At 43.8% G+C, this 15,823-nt stretch overlaps 1 protein-coding gene across 3 annotated transcripts in view; it reads right to left on the reverse strand.

Annotated features, from left to right (window-relative positions):
• LOC143961241 (complement C3-like) overlaps positions 1-15,823 on the reverse strand; it is a 649,911-nt gene that overhangs the window by 182,522 nt on the left and 451,566 nt on the right. For all 3 annotated transcript variants that reach the window (XM_077470478.1, XM_077470476.1, XM_077470477.1), the window contains one exon: positions 1,950-2,016. In XM_077470478.1, coding sequence (XP_077326604.1) covers positions 1,950-2,016 — 67 coding nt within the window. The remainder of the gene's footprint in view (positions 1-1,949; positions 2,017-15,823) is intronic.

Raw genomic sequence — 15,823 nt, forward strand, 5'->3', positions numbered from 1 at the left:
CCTGGTAATGGACTGGGGAGAGGGGTGGCCATGTCATTTTTTTCAATGAGTTTTAGCTATATTGCCGGGACCCGACAATTAATTTGCAATCAGTTTTAAATGACTTTTTTACTTTTAGAAATGTAATTTTGCTGTTCTAAACATGGGAAAAATGTGCCACTTTAAAGGCACACTATAGACACCCCCCAGGTACGAAATTTAAAGAAATATTTCACTTTTATTGTTTCACTTGAAGCATTATTAAAATGGCTGCTCCCAAAAAAACTGCAGTTTTTAAAAACTTTTTTTTGCATTGATACATGTCCCCTGGGGTAGGACCCAGGTCCCCGAACACTTTTTATGACAATAACTTGCATATTAGCCTTTAAAATTAGCACTTTTGGTTTTTCATGTTAGCGTCCCATAGACTTTAACGGGGTTCTGCAGCTTTAGAATTTTCCCCCGAACTCAGCATATTGTTTGGTGTTGTTTGGCTCTGCGAGTGGTCCACAGATCCGCTGGTCTGGTCTGCTAGTGCACGCAGGACTACTGGTCTGCGAGTGCAGGCTGGTATGCGAGTGCACGCAGGTCTGCTGGTCTGCGAGTGCACATTGGTCTACAAGTGCACACTGGTCTACGAGTGCATGCGGGTCCGTTGGTCTGCAAGTGCACACTGGTATGCGAGTGTACGTTGGTCTGCGAGTGCATGCTGGTCTGCGAATGCACGCAGGTCTGTTGGTCTGCGAGTGCACATAGGTCTGTTGGTCTGCGAGTGCACGCAGGTCTGTTGGTCTGCGAGTGCATGCAGGTCTGTTGGTCTGCGAGTGCATGCGGGTCTGTTGGTCTGCGAGTGCATGCGGGTCCGTTGGTCTGCGAGTGCACACTGGTATGCGAGTGTACGTTGGTCTGCGAGTGCATGCTGGTCTGCGAGTGCACATAGGTCTGTTGGTCTGCGAGTGCACGCAGGTCTGTTGGTCTGCGAGTGCATGCAGGTCTGTTGGTCTGGGAGTGCACGCAGGTCTGTTGGTCTGGGAGTGCACGCAGGTCTGTTGGTCTCTGAGTGCATGCAGGTCTGTTGGTCTGCAAGTGCATGCGGGTCTGTTGGTCTGCGAGTGCATGCTGGTCCGTTGGTCTGCGAGTGCACACTGGTATGCGAGTGTCCGTTGGTCTGCGAGTGCATGCTGGTCTGCGAGTGCACATAGGTCTGTTGGTCTGGGAGTGCACGCAGGTCTGTTGGTCTGGGAGTGCACGCAGGTCTGTTGGTCTGGGAGTGCACGCAGGTCTGTTGGTCTGGGAGTGCACGCAGGTCTGTTGGTCTCCGAGTGCACGCAGGTCTGTTGGTCTCCGAGTGCACGCAGGTCTGTTGGTCTCCGAGTGCACGCAGGTCTGTTGGTCTGCGAGTGCACGCAGGTCTGTTGGTCTGCGAGTGCACGCAGGTCTGTTGGTCTGCGAGTGCACGCAGGTCTGTTGGTCTGCGAGTGCACACTGGTCTGCGAGTGCACGTAGTCTGAGAAGCAATTCACCAGAGATCAGCCCTTGGTCAACAGAGCGTACTTTCTAACATTAAAACCTGTGAAAAGGGAAGGAGGGAGGCTTAGCAAAACTTACTGGAGCTTACTTTTAAAGGGTAATATCAGGCAAACAAGTTTTCAAGCTGCCCATAAATAGCAGTCAACCATCATTGATCGTATAGCCACGCACATTATATTTTTACCCTCCGGCCAAACAGGGTCTCTGTCTTTGGCCCATATCACTGTTTATGTGTCTGGCCTGATCTAATACAATAAAGGACATATTTTAAAAGTAGTGAAAGCGCCAATCTTCAAACATTTACACCAGATGAATCAAGAACTGTAATTTAAAACATATTTCACTGCACATACATTTGCAGTGAATGTCGATTCCAATACTTTTTAAATATACCCCTAAAATTAATGTGGAGCATTAAGTATGTAAAATATTTAACAGACCTTGACCCATCACTTGTGGATCCAAGACGACAGATTTTAGTGTTCGCACAATGCGTTCTCCTTCTGGCTGTAACAGAGCATAAAAATTAAATCAGTATATGAATTTATTGCATATTTAATCCATTAATGTGCATGTCATATGCTAATTAACCACTTAAGCCCCAGACCAATTGTCAGCCTAAGGAGCAGAGGTCTTTTTACAATTTCGCACTGCACTGCTTTAACTGGTAATTGCGCGGTCATGCAATGTTGTACCCAAACAACATTTGCGTCCTTTTCTTCCCACAAATAGAGCTTTCTTTCTCAAACCATGCAGAGCTTATTACTAATGTCCAGATAAAAGAACACCTGGGTAGCAGTGATCATAACATGATTTCCATTGATGTTAGCGCTAAACAAGAAATACATACGGGTAAGATAAAAACACTTAACTTCAAGAGAGCAAATTTTCCAAGGATGAGGGCTGCTCTCCAGGACTTAGACTGGGAGAGAATATTTGCTTCAATGGGCACAGAACAGAAATGGGAATTCTTCAAAAAGACTGTTTGGGACCTCACTGCAAAGTATATTCCCATGGGCAATAAGTTTAAAAGGCTAAAAACAAAACCTATGTGGCTCACAGCCAAAGTTAAAAAAGCTATAAACTATAAGAGAAGAGCTTTTAAAAAATATAAAAATGAAGGATCACTAGTGACATTTAAATGTTACAAAGAATTTAACAGAATATGTAAAAAGGAAATCAAGGATGCAAAAATTTAAAACGAACGACAGATTGCAAAAGATAGTAGGACAAACCCCCAAAAATTCTTCAAATATATTAATAGTAAAAAGGTCAAGTCTGAGCATGTAGGCCCTTTACAAAATAATCTAGAGTGGGTGACTGGGGACAAAGAGAAGGCTAATTTATTAAATACTTTCTTCAGCTCTGTGTACACAAAAGAGCATGGGGGAGCGCATGTCCATAATGGGGGTGATAAGTGACACAGCCCCAAATGATCCTCAATGGCTCAAAAGTGATATGGTCCAGAAATATTTAGACAGAATAAAGGTGGATAAAGCACCTGGCCCTGATGGCATCCACCCACGGATCCTAAAAGAATTGAGCTCTGTAATTTCAGAGCCAGGGACTCATTAATGATGGGACTAGTCCCACTGGATTGGCGCAGGGCGAACGTGGTGCCTATATTTAAAAAGGGATCAAAGTCTTTACCAAGTAACTATAGACCTGTTAGCTTAACTTCTATAGCTGGGAAGATACTGGAGCATTTAATAAAAGACCACATCGACGAGTTCTTGCTGAACAAAAACACTTTAAGCAACAGACAACATGGATTCATGAAAGACAGAAGTTGTCAGACAAATCTGATTTCTTTTTATGAGGAGGTAAGTAAAACCTTGGACAGAGGGGTGGCGGTGGACGTGGTATACTTAGATTTTGCAAAAGCGTTCGATACAGTTCCCCACACACGGCTCATGTGTAAGGTAAAGTCTACAGGTTTGGAAATATCAGTTTGTAAATGGATAGAAAATTGGCTAAAAGACAGAATTCAGAGAGTAGTGATTAATGATTCTTACTCTGAATGGTCTAAGGTTATCAGTGGTGTACCCCAAGGTTCAGTGCTGGGACCCTTACTTTTTAACATCTTTATAAATGATATTGGGTCTGGGATCAAAAGTAACATTTCTGTCTTTGCAGATGACACCAAGATATGCAGTGGAATAACGTCCTTACAGGATGTCTCCAATTTACAAGCCGACCTCAATACACTGTCTAATTGGGCGACTATGTGGGAGATGAGGTTTAATGTTGATAAATGTAAAGTTATGCACTTGGGGGGTAAGAATATGCATGCATCATACATGCTAGGGGGAGTACAACTGGGGGGATCCATAGTGGAGAAGGATCTGGGGGTTTTGGTAGATCATAAGCTCAAAAATAGCATGCAATGCCAAGCTGCTGTTTCCAAAGCGAGCAAAGTCCTTTCTTGTATTAAGAGAGGTATGGACTCCAGAGAGAGAGATATCATTTTGCCCCTGTTCAAATCATTAGTAAGACCTCACCTGGAATATGCAGTTCAGTTTTGGGCACCAGTTCTCAAAAAGGATATCGAGGAACTGGAGAAAGTGCAGAGAAGGGCAACCAAACTGATAAGAGGCATGCAGGAACTCAGCTATGAGGAAAGATTAGAGGAACTGAATTTATTCACTCTTGAGAAGAGGAGAATAAGGGGGGATATGATCAACATGTTCAAATATATTAGGGGTCCATATAGTGAACTTGGTGTTGAGTTGTTCTCTGTACGGTCAACCCAGAGGACAAGGGGGCACTCTTTATGTCTAGAGGAAAAGAGATTTCATCTTCAAGTACGGAAAGGTTTCTTCACAGTTAGAGCTGTGAAAATGTGGAACAGACTCCCGCCAGAGGTGGTTCTGGCCAGCTCAGTAGATTGCATTAAGAAAGGCCTGGATACTTTCCTGAATGTACATAATTTAACTGGGTACTAACATAGGTAAAGTTGATCCAGGGAAAATCCGATCGCCTCTTGGGGGATCAGGAAGGAATTTTTTTCCCCTTCTGTAGCAAATTGGAGCATGCTCTGCTGGTTTTTTTTTTCGCCTTCCTCTGGATCAATTGTGGGCATAAAATTGGGTATTTGGATTGTACGATTATTTTTTATTTTATTTATTTGTTTTTAAGGTTGAACTGGATGGACTTGTGTCTTTTTTCAACCTGACTAACTATGTAACTATGTATTTTATTGCCTCTGCGATTTTTATTTTTTACGATATAAAAGGAAAAAGACTGAAAATTTTGAAAAAAAAAAGATATTTTCTACTTTTTGTTATAAGAAAAACTTAATTTTAGTCCAAAATGTATTCAGCCACATGTCTTTAGTAAGAAAAATGTAAATAAGTGTATATTTATTGGTTTACGCAAAAGTTATAGCGTCTACAAACTAGAGTACATTTTCTGGAATTTACACAGATTTTAATTTATGACTATCTCATTTCTTGAGGTGCTAAAATGGCAGGGCAGTACAACCCCCCCAAATTACCCCATTTTGGAAAGTAGACACCCCAAGGAAATTGCTGAGGGGCATGTTGAGCCCAATGAATATTTTTTTTTTGTCCCAACTCATTGAATAATGACACAAAAAAAAAAAAAGTTTATAAAAAGTTGTCACTAAATGATATATTGCTCACACATGCCATAGTTATATGTGGAATCGTACCCCAAAATATATTTTGCTGCTTCTCCTGAGTATGGGGATACCACATATGTGGGACTTTACGGCACCCCGAAAACCAATCACCGCCTTCAGGATTTCTAAGGGTGCAAATTTTTGATTTCACTCCCCACTACCTATCACAGTTTCGAAGGCCATAAAATGCCAAAATAGCACAAAACCCCCTCAAATGACCCCATTTTGGAAAGTAGACACTCCAAGCTATTTACTGAGAGACATGTTGAGTCCATGAAATATTTTATATTTTGCCACAAGTTGTGGGAATATTACAAACTTTTTTTTTTTTTGCACAAAGTTGTCACTAAATTATATATTGCTCACACAAGCTATGGGCATAAGTGAAATTACACCCCAAAATAAATTCTGCTGCTTCCCCTGAGTACCCGGATACCACATGTGGGGGACTTTTGGGAGCCTAGCTGCGTACAGGACCCCGAAACCAAGCATTGCCTTCAGGATTTAAATATAAAACGCTACAAAAAAAACTGTTAGCGATCGCAGGGATCAGGCCCGACTCTGCAAACGCTGCAGTTATGTGTTTAGTGTTTTGTAAGTGACAGTGATCGATCGATACTGCACTTGGGTGGGCTGGGCGGAGAGGCAAAACGCAGGTGCTAGTAGGTATCTGGGCTGATCCCGCTAACAATGCATTTTTTTGGAACCCTAAACTCCTGGGGACGCTAGTATAGATCTGATCATATCAGATATTGAGGTGTATGCTTTGCGCGTGGGTGTTAGCGGTACTGGCACTAACCTAGCGCTGCCTGGGGCTACACAGACCCTGACCCTAAAACCTAATTGATATCACCCGCCGGGTGATCAGGGGGTTAAATCTTTATGGGGTAATAAATGGTGGGTGCCCTGATGCTATAAAAAGCAAACTAACTAACCAAAGTCACACGTAACACTTATACGGTGATCACTGGTGAAAGGGTTAACTAGGGTCAATCAGGGGGTTAAAATCTTTATTAGGTAGTATATGGGGGTACCTAACGCTATAAAAACCTGGCGGTGAACCTAAAAAATAACTAGCTACCTAGTGGCACCAGTGACACTAATGCAGCGATCAGAAAAACGATCGCTTAGCGACACTGGCAAAAGGGGGTGAAAGTGTTACCTGGGGGCAATCAGCTGGTTAAAACCTTTATTAGGTAGTATATGGGGGTCCTGGACGCTATATAAAAACCTGACGGGGAAGTGACACTTATGCGGTGATCGCTGGTGAAAGGGTTAACTCTAGGGGCAATCAGGTGGTTAAAACCTTTATTAGGTAGTATATGGGGGTACCTAACACTATAAAAACCTGGCATACCTAAAAAAATATCAGGGGGTTGATCAGGGGTGATTTGTGTGCCTATGTGTACCTACGTGTCAGTGTAGTAATTGGTGTACTTACTATGTCCTCTCCTCGCAGTCCAGTCAAAAAGACTGCCCAGAGGAGAGTGACATCACTTCCTCCCTGCCTGTGTTTACACTACACAGGCAGGGGAAGCTTCTCATTCGCCAGGAGCGATCGAGAGGGGATGGCCAGAAACCAATGGCCATTCCCTCATCCCGGATCGCTCCTAAAGCGAAACGAACCGCCGCAGCCAGCGGGAGGGGGTCCAATCGGACCCCCCACTCGCTGGAAGGCAAGCACGTATGGGTACGTGCTTGTGCCCGTACATGCCATTCTGCCAACGTATATCTCCATGCGGCGGTCCTTAAGTGGTTAATAATAGTTTAAAATATGCAATACATCTCATTAACATGAACATTTTCCAACATGTTGTCTCTTAACCACCTCAATACCTGACACTTTCACCCCCTTCCTGACCAGACCAATTTTCAGCTTTCAGCAATGTCGCACCTTAAATGACAATTGTGCGGTCATGCAACATCCTACCCAAATTACATTTTTATCACTTTATCAAATAAAGCTTTCTTTTGGTGGTATTTAATCACCAAAAATGTTAAAAATGTATTCTGCTACATTTCTTTGGTGTAAATAACCAAAATCTGTGTTTATTATTTAGTCTGTAGGAAAGTCCACAGTCCATCTATGGTATATAGTTGGTGAAGTTGAAAAAAGACCATCCAGTTCAATATATACAATGCCTTGGAAAAGTATTCATACCCCTTGAAATTTTCCACAATTTGTTAGTGCTGCACGATTTTGGCTAAATTGAGAATCATGATTATTTTGCTTAGAATAAAGATCACAATTCTCACGGTGTAACATCTTCTTTCACATTATACAAAAAAAATTGGGCTAACTTTACTGTTTATTTTTTATTTATTTTTATTATTTTTTTTTTTAAGTGTTTGAAAAACCGCTGCGCAAATACGGTGTGACATAAAATATTGCAACAACCACTATTTTATTATCTAGGGTCTTTGCTAAAAAAAAAATATATCATGTTTGGGTGTTCCAAGTAATTTTATAGCAGAAAATAATGTTTTTTACTTGTAAGCAACAAATGTCAGAAAAGGTTTGGTTTTTAAATGGTTAAACTTCCTTTATCTACACGCCCAGTTCTTTCCTTTGATAAAAGAACAAAAAGATACTTTGTTTATACTTATTCGGTGGTGTTGTAATAAAACTTGGCAGACTAAGGCCTCTTTCACACTAACGTCCCGTTCAGGCCCGCCAGTTTTTCAGGCGGACCTGAACGGGTGCTCCATAGAGCTCTATGGAGCGTCGGATGTCAGCGGTGACCTGTCCGCTGACATCCGACCCGCTCCGATCCGAAAAAGTGTAACGGAGGAAAAAGCTATTTTTCCATCCGTCTGCGGATCGGATCGGGTGACGACGGGCACTGCGGTCCGTCGTCATCCGATCTCCCATAGGGGAGAGCGGCGCTGTGACAGGTCCGTCCCTGCGCAGTGTGCAGAGACGGAGCTGTCATCTCCCTGCTCAGCGGGGATCGGCGGAGTGATCCCCGCTGAGCAAACGGACATCCACGGGGCGGATCAGAACTGATCCGCCCCGTGTGAAAGGACCCTAACTGGATTTTGTTTTTCCAGCTGTGAGAACTCTCTGCACTTGTTGGAAAGATTGTGACATGCTGTTTTGAAGATCGGGAAGGAAAAAGGATTGCAATTTTGATTCGTAACAATTAATCGTGCAGCTCTATAATTTGTCATGTTACAACCAAAAACAAATGTATTTTATTGGGATTTTATGTAATAGACCAACATAAAGTGGGACATAATTATGAAGTGGGAGCTCCTTAGGAAGAATGTGTCCCGCGATCCTGAGGCAGGAAGCTCTCACTCTCAGCGATGTACGCATAAACAATAGCCTTATAAGCCCTCAAAGGATGCAAAGGACACAATTATAGTGCAATATGTCTAAAAAGCTAGAATCACTACTTTAATTCAAATGAATTACACTCACAATCAATAAAATATAAACAGGCATGTCAGAACAATATTAAAGATGGATGCGGCTTGTGGCATGCTTACATCCTGTGGTCCAGTCCCACCTTATGTGGTTCATCATAAGTAATTTCTTCAGAGGCGTGGCGGCTGGACGCAAGTACACTATAAATACAAAGCGGACCAGAAATGCCCAAAAACGCAGAAAAGATACTTCCAATAGTCACATGACCAGCTAGGCTCATGCAAACAAGGGGATTAACTTAAACCCAGCCAGGTCAAGGCTATATAAATAAAAAAACAAAAGTAAAAGCCAACCCCAATTTAGAGAAAACCTATCACTATTACTATATATAACAACCCATCCCTTCAATAAAGAAAAATTTCATAGGCTTAATGTCACCCATAAATGGATACGCCTTTGTGTGGAGATGTTAGATATAAAAATTAAAATATACAAAAACTCTAAAAAAAAATATCCTGGTAACAGATAATCTGAAGCTGTCATAATAAAAAGTAATCAAAGATTACAAAAATCTGAATAAAAAAGTTAATATTCAATTTCCTATATAGAACAAAGAATAAATGCTAAAAGTCACCCATTATTCAAAAAGCAATTCACATCCCACTCTATATTCATGCCTAGCGGCGAATAGGAGTTAGGTCATAAATCCAGAGGGACTTAGTTCTGGAAATCTCCCACTGGAAACGACTTCCTTTCCAATGTGGAGAAAATTTGTCAATACCCAAAATATGGGTACTCTCTGGGTTTTTTCTGTGGTAACATGTGTAATGATTAGACACACTGTCCAGGAAACCTAGATGTTCAATGACTCTCATTTGCATAGTTCCAATTGTATGGCCCACATACAATAGGTTGCATGAACACTGTAAAAGATATACCACATAAATGGAAGAACAGGTAATAAATGATTTAATGTCAAACTCTGGATGCAACCATGGATCAAAAATGACACACCCTCCTCTCTGTTAAAGAATTAACCCGGCATACAGCACATTTTCTACAGGGAAAAAAAACTTTTAAATTGTAAAAAAAATAAGTTCCCTAGGGTTATTTATGGCACTGGGGGCCACATGCAACCTCAGGGGTTGCACGCCTCAACACACCACCTAAGGCCTATCAGCCAATTTAGGACCCAACAACTGGTCATCCCTGGGAATCTTCCAATGTCTCTAAAAGATGCATTTAATGTCATAATGCTAATTGGAATAAGTGGTAATGAAAGAAACTGAATTAATTCAGGTCTCTCTCCATCTTAGACCTATCCTCCAGCATCTTGATCCTATCAAGATTGCCTACATCTGAGATAATACTATCAAGTTTCTCTGAGTTGTATTCTCTATTGATAAATCTGGATCTCAACATAGAGGGCTGTTGATAATCATCAAGGTCAGTGCAGTTCTGACACATTCTAAGGAATTGGTTTTTCAGAACTGACTTAAGCCAGGAAGGGTGACGACAACTTCCCTGGACTATAAAGCTGCTAAAAAGTGGTGGTAATGAGAACACCATCTCTGACCTCTATGTTCAGATCCCATGTCTCATGCTGCAATAATATACCCAGAGAATTGTCATTTAGTTGATCAGTGTAATCATTCAGAGACTGCAGATCCCCATCCCAAAGGAGGAAGGACGTCATTTATATATCTCCTCCAAATGAGGAGCTCTGGTCTTCGACCACTATAGACAACATCCTCCTCCCACTTGGCCATGAAGAGAATAACCATGCTGTGTGCAAACTTTGCACCCATGGCGACTCTCCTATTTTGCAAATAGAAGGAGCCACCAAACTAGAATTGCGAATAACAGAAAGTACGCTGTGTCGGTACCAAACTAGGATCATGTCCCAAAAAAGGTGTCTACCACCTTATAGCCATGTCTATGGGTGATGATGGTGTACAAAGAAGACACTTCTGCTATTGCCAGGATGTAGCTCTCCTTCCACTGCATGCCACCAAGCAAATTAAGAACCTGTGTAGAGTCTCATGGATAAGAGGGAGTCTGCGACACCAGGGGCTGCAGATACACATCAATGTATCTGCTTATTCTCCATGTCCAGCCCACTAATAATAGGCCTACCAGGTGAATTGACTGGATCCTTATGAACCTTAGGAATAGATAACCAGGACCTGTGGAGCCACAGCAGCTAAATAGGTTCTCTCCTTTTTGGTCAAGATATGATCCTGACCTTGATTAATAAGTTCAACCAATTCCTTTTTATACTTGTTAGTAGATTTAGATGGTAAAGAAACATAAGTCTCTTGATCAGACAATATTTTCTCCATCTCAGATAAATAGGCCGACTTGTCCAAAATGACAATACCTCTGCCCTTATCTGCAAGGCATACTAAAATGTCATTCCTCTGTTTGAATGGACTCTAAAACCTGTTTAAATTTCAAATCACTTATTTTCTGCTTAATATTGAGCGATTCCAAATCTTTAAGTACAAAGTCCTTAAAAAAACCGAAGGGGAGGGGGCATGGCTGCTGTGCTGCTGCATGGATGTCTGAACCCTCTGCTTTGCTCCAGCGATGGGAATCCACATTAACGAGGGTAACTCCAACCACTTATACACCCACCACCAGCTGCCTAACGCCACGTACACACGTAGCCGTCTGTCCGACGTACTTAGTCTGTCCGTCGGAATTTTCGAATGGGCTACTTGCCCACACACGGCACTTTTTCAGCGGACTAATACGGCATACTAAGTCCGCCGTACTTTCGAAATGAACGGACTCGCCCACACACGCGGAGGAAAGTCCGCTCATTTCAAGCGCGTCTCCAGGCAGGGGCCCGCGACAGGGACGTCGCTGGCCCCGCCGCCTGGTATGGACTTAAATGGGAACCCCCAACGCCGAAAAAAATCGGCGTGGGGGTCCCCCCAAGTCCACAACAGAGCCTTGACCGAGCACGCTACCCGGCCGGCCAGGAAAGGGGGGCGAGCGAGCGCCCCCCCCTCCTAAGCCGTACCAGGCCACGTGCCCTCAACATGGGGGGTGCCTTGGGGAAGGGGGGGGGCGCGCGGCCCCCCCACCCCAACGCACCTTGTCCCCATGTTGATGAGGACAAGGGCCTCTTCCCGACAACCCTGGCCGTTGGTTGTCGGGGTCTGCGGGCGGGGGGCTTATCGGAATCCGGGAGCCCCCTTTCATCGATCTAATCCATAGACTTCCTAAGCCATCCCATCTTCCAGACAACATCCCTAGGGATGTTCTGATGCATGTACATTTTTATCATGCCAAGGAACAGCTCATTATAGCCTTTCGTAAAAATCCTCAACCACCAGAAATGTTCTCACACATCAAGCTATATGCAGACCTTTCTCAATACACAATGCAAAAACGCAAATCACTACTGCCTGTGACAAAAAGCGCTATGCAATCACAGCATTCCTTACTGCTGGGGTTAGCCGCTAAAACTAACAATCACCCACGATGGAAACACCACAGTGATCACCTGCATGGAAGGTGGTCTAGCATTCCTCTGCTCTTTAGATATTATACCTGAACAAATAAACTCCTACTGACAGAAAAAACAAATGTATGTGATAGTTTTTAGTGAACCACTAATAAAAAACCTGATGAGTATATATAAACAGTGATTGGTGCTCTAATGAACTTATGTGCCAAGTATACCAAAAAGAAATGAAGAAAGTTCTTATTGAAGTAAACAATACAATATATAGTGTATAATTATATAACAAAAGTACATAAAGAGTATCCAAAATATGTGAAATGATCTGTGACAAATTAATTCTGCTTTGTAGAAAAACTTTAGACTTTCCAAAAGTCTAATTTGTACGGACCCTCTGGATGCAAGGTCAGCCGTAGTTGCCCATTTGCCCCCCTTTAAAAAATGGGACGCCTGTTAGATCCCAGACCTCCTAAGGGAACAGAACACTGGGTCTGTGACTCCAGGAGAAAACTCTGGGGTCCCCAGAATCGGGCGGAGCAGGGAAAACTGCGATACCAGCGCGGCATTCAGGAAGAGAGACGTGCAAATGCGCGAGGTTACCCCTATGATAGGATGGCTTTTCACACTGCTTAGTAATTTATTGTGGCACCATGGGGCTCTGATCAGTGCTATCCCAGTTTGGGCCTGTTCCAACTGGGTCCACAGTTTGGTAGATTGATGTCTGTTCCAATCTATTAGTCTGGTCAGATGTACGGCCTGATAGTATCTACGAAGATCAGGTATCGCTAATCCCCCTTGAAGTTTCGGTCGGGTCAGCTGGCGGTAGTTAAGTCGCGGTCGTTTGTGTGCCCATATAAGGTCAGATAACAATGCTCTGGCCTGTAAAAAGTAGGGAGAGGGGATGTGAATCGGCAAAGCCTGCATAAGGTAGAGAAGTTTAGGGAGCATGCACATCTTAACGATGTTGCACCTGCCCAGCCACGAGTGTAATCCTTTGTTCCACTTGGCAAGCAGGGTACGTATTGTCGACAGTAAGGGGGGGGGGGGGGGGAATTTAAAACAAAGACTTGGGATACAGATGGAGGGATAAACATTCCCAGATATTTCAGGGCTGTATGAGTCCACCTGAATTTAAACTCCAGATGGAGCGTTGCTTGAAGATGCAAGGGGAGACCTATGCCCATCGCTTCAGATTTATGGAAATTTATTTTCATATTTGAGAGGTTGCCATATTCTCTAAATTCTTGCATCAAATTGGTAAGAGAAAGCGTTGGGTTGGTCAAGGAAAATAACATGTCATCTGCATATGCAGCTATTTTAGATTATGTGTCTCCTACTGGGATTCCCGTAATATTCGGGTTGGCTCGCACCTTTCGCAGGAAAGGCTCCAGCAACAGGGCGAAAAGGAGGGGGGACAGTGGGCATCCCTGGGGAGTGCCATTGCGTATCTCAAAGGGTTCAGACAGAACCCCATGGACCCGAACCCGGGCCGACGGGTGGGAATAAATGGAGCCAATCCAGTTCATTAGCCTCTCGCCAAAACCCACATGCCTCAAAACAGAAGTCATAAAACTCCAGTTCACCCTGTCGAAGGCCTTCTCCGCGTCTGTACCCAGGAAAACACAGGGGGTCTTGGATTTATTGGCTATGTGCAGAAGGTTAAGAACCCTAGCCGTATTATCTCTCGCTTCCCTGGTGGGTACAAAACCCACCTGGTCTAGGTGGATCAGGGATGGGAGAAAGCCCTGTATCCTGGATGCCAGTAATTTCGTGAATATCTTAAGATCCGCGTTGAGTAGCGAGATTGGTCTATAACTACCACATTGCGAGGGATCCTTCCCATCTTTAGGGAGCACTGTGATGTAGGCTAGCAGGGATTCTCTTGTAAATGTCTGTGTGGTTCCCAGTGAGTTGAAGAATTTAAGCATAAAATTCCCCAGTGACGGCAGCAACATTTTATAATATTGGGCCGTGAACCCATCTGGTCCCGGGGCCTTACGATTCTTCGCCGCCCCCACCGCCGCCTGTAATTCCTGCTGGGTGATAGGTTCTTCTAGAGCCCTACTCACTTCCTCTGATAACTGGGGCATGTCAGATTCGTATAAATAGTAGACATGTGCAGAGTAAAATATTTCGTTTCGGAATTTCGTTTTCGTCCGAAAACTTAATTTATTTAGTTACTCCCGAAATTCGTTTTTATTTATTTCGTTTTTCGTTCAAAAATTGCATTCGTCCGAAAATCCACATGAATTACGGTCGAATCTGTCTTTGAAGGCTTATGGTGTCTGTCGAATGTATAAAGAAGATTCGACTGAGCTAGTATATAGCATACTTTAGAACCCTATTAAAGTCTATGGGACTCCAACGTTCAAAATCTAAAGTGCTAATTTTAAAGGCTAATTTGCAAGTTACTGTCCTAAAAAGTGTTTGGGGACCCGGGTCCTGCCCCAGGGGACATGTATCAATGCAAAAAAAAGTTTTAAAAACGGCCGTTTTTTCGGGAGCAGTGATTTTAATAATGATTAAAGTGAAACAATAAAAGTGTAATATTCCTTTAAATTTTGTAGGGGGGGGGGGGGTTGTCTATAGTATGCCTGTGAAGGGGCGCATGTTTATGGTGCTTAGAACTGTCCCTGCACAAAGTGTCATGTATGCAGGAAAAAAAGTCCTTTAAAATCACTCGCAGCTATTATGAATTGTCGGCTCCCGTAATACAGAGAACACTCATTGAAAGTCATTGATAAAAAAAAAAAAAAATAAATAAAATAAAAAAGCGTGGGGGTCCCCCAAATTCAATTACCAGACCCTTCAGGTCTGGTATGGATATTAAGGGGAACCCTGCCTCAAATTTAAGAAAAAATTTGACGTGGGGTTCCCCCTAAATATCCATAACCAGACCCTTCAGGTCTGGTATGGATATTAAAGCGGAGGTCCACCCTAAAGTGGACCTTCCGCTCATCGGAACCCTCCCCCCCTCCGGTGCCACAATCGGCACCTTTCAGGGGGGGGGGTGCAGTTACCTGGATAATCCAGGTAACTGCACCCACTTCCGGGATAGCTCTCTGCGGAAAGGGGCGTAACTTACGCCCCTTTCCGCAAGTGCCCCGCTGCCTGCTGGGAAACACACAGATCCCAGAGGCAGCGGGGAGTGTCTTTATTGTGCAGCGCGATTCACGCATGCGCAGTAGGGAACCGGGAAATGAAGCCGAAAGGCTCCATTTCCTGATTCCCATACCCAAGATGGCGGCGGCAGGACCCGACAGATGACCTAGCGATCGGCTTTGGGTGCCGACATCGCGGGCGCGCTGGACAGGTAAGTGTCACGATTTTAAAAATCAGCAGCTGCAGTATTTGTAGCTGCTGGCTTTTAAAAAAAAAAAAAAAACGCGGAGTCCCGGTGGACTCCCGCTTTAAGGGGAACCCCGTGTCAAATTTAAAAAAAAATTGACGTGGGGTTCCCCCTAAAAATCCATACCAGACCCTTTATCCAAGCACGCAACCTGGCAGGCCGCAGGAAAAGAGGGGGGGACGAGAGAGTGGCCCCCCTCCCTCCTGAACCGTACCAGGCCATATGCCCTCAACATTGGGAGGATGCTTTGGGGGTCTGTGACCCCTCAAAGCACCTTGTCCCCATGTTGATGAGGACAAGGGCCTCATCCCCACAACCCTGGCCGGTGGTTGTGGAGGTCTGCGGGCGGGGGGCTTATCAGAATCTGGAAGCCCCCTTTAACAAGGGGACCCCCAGATCCCGCCCCCCCCCTGTTTGAAATGGTAAGGGGGTACAAAAGTACCCCTACCATTTCACAAAGAAAGTGTAAAAAATGGTTAA

This window comes from Lithobates pipiens, unplaced genomic scaffold (assembly GCF_037356315.1).
Source record: "Lithobates pipiens isolate NorthernLeopardFrog02 unplaced genomic scaffold, aLitPip1_a1.2 Scaffold_8, whole genome shotgun sequence".
Taxonomy (NCBI): Eukaryota; Metazoa; Chordata; class Amphibia; order Anura; family Ranidae; genus Lithobates; species Lithobates pipiens.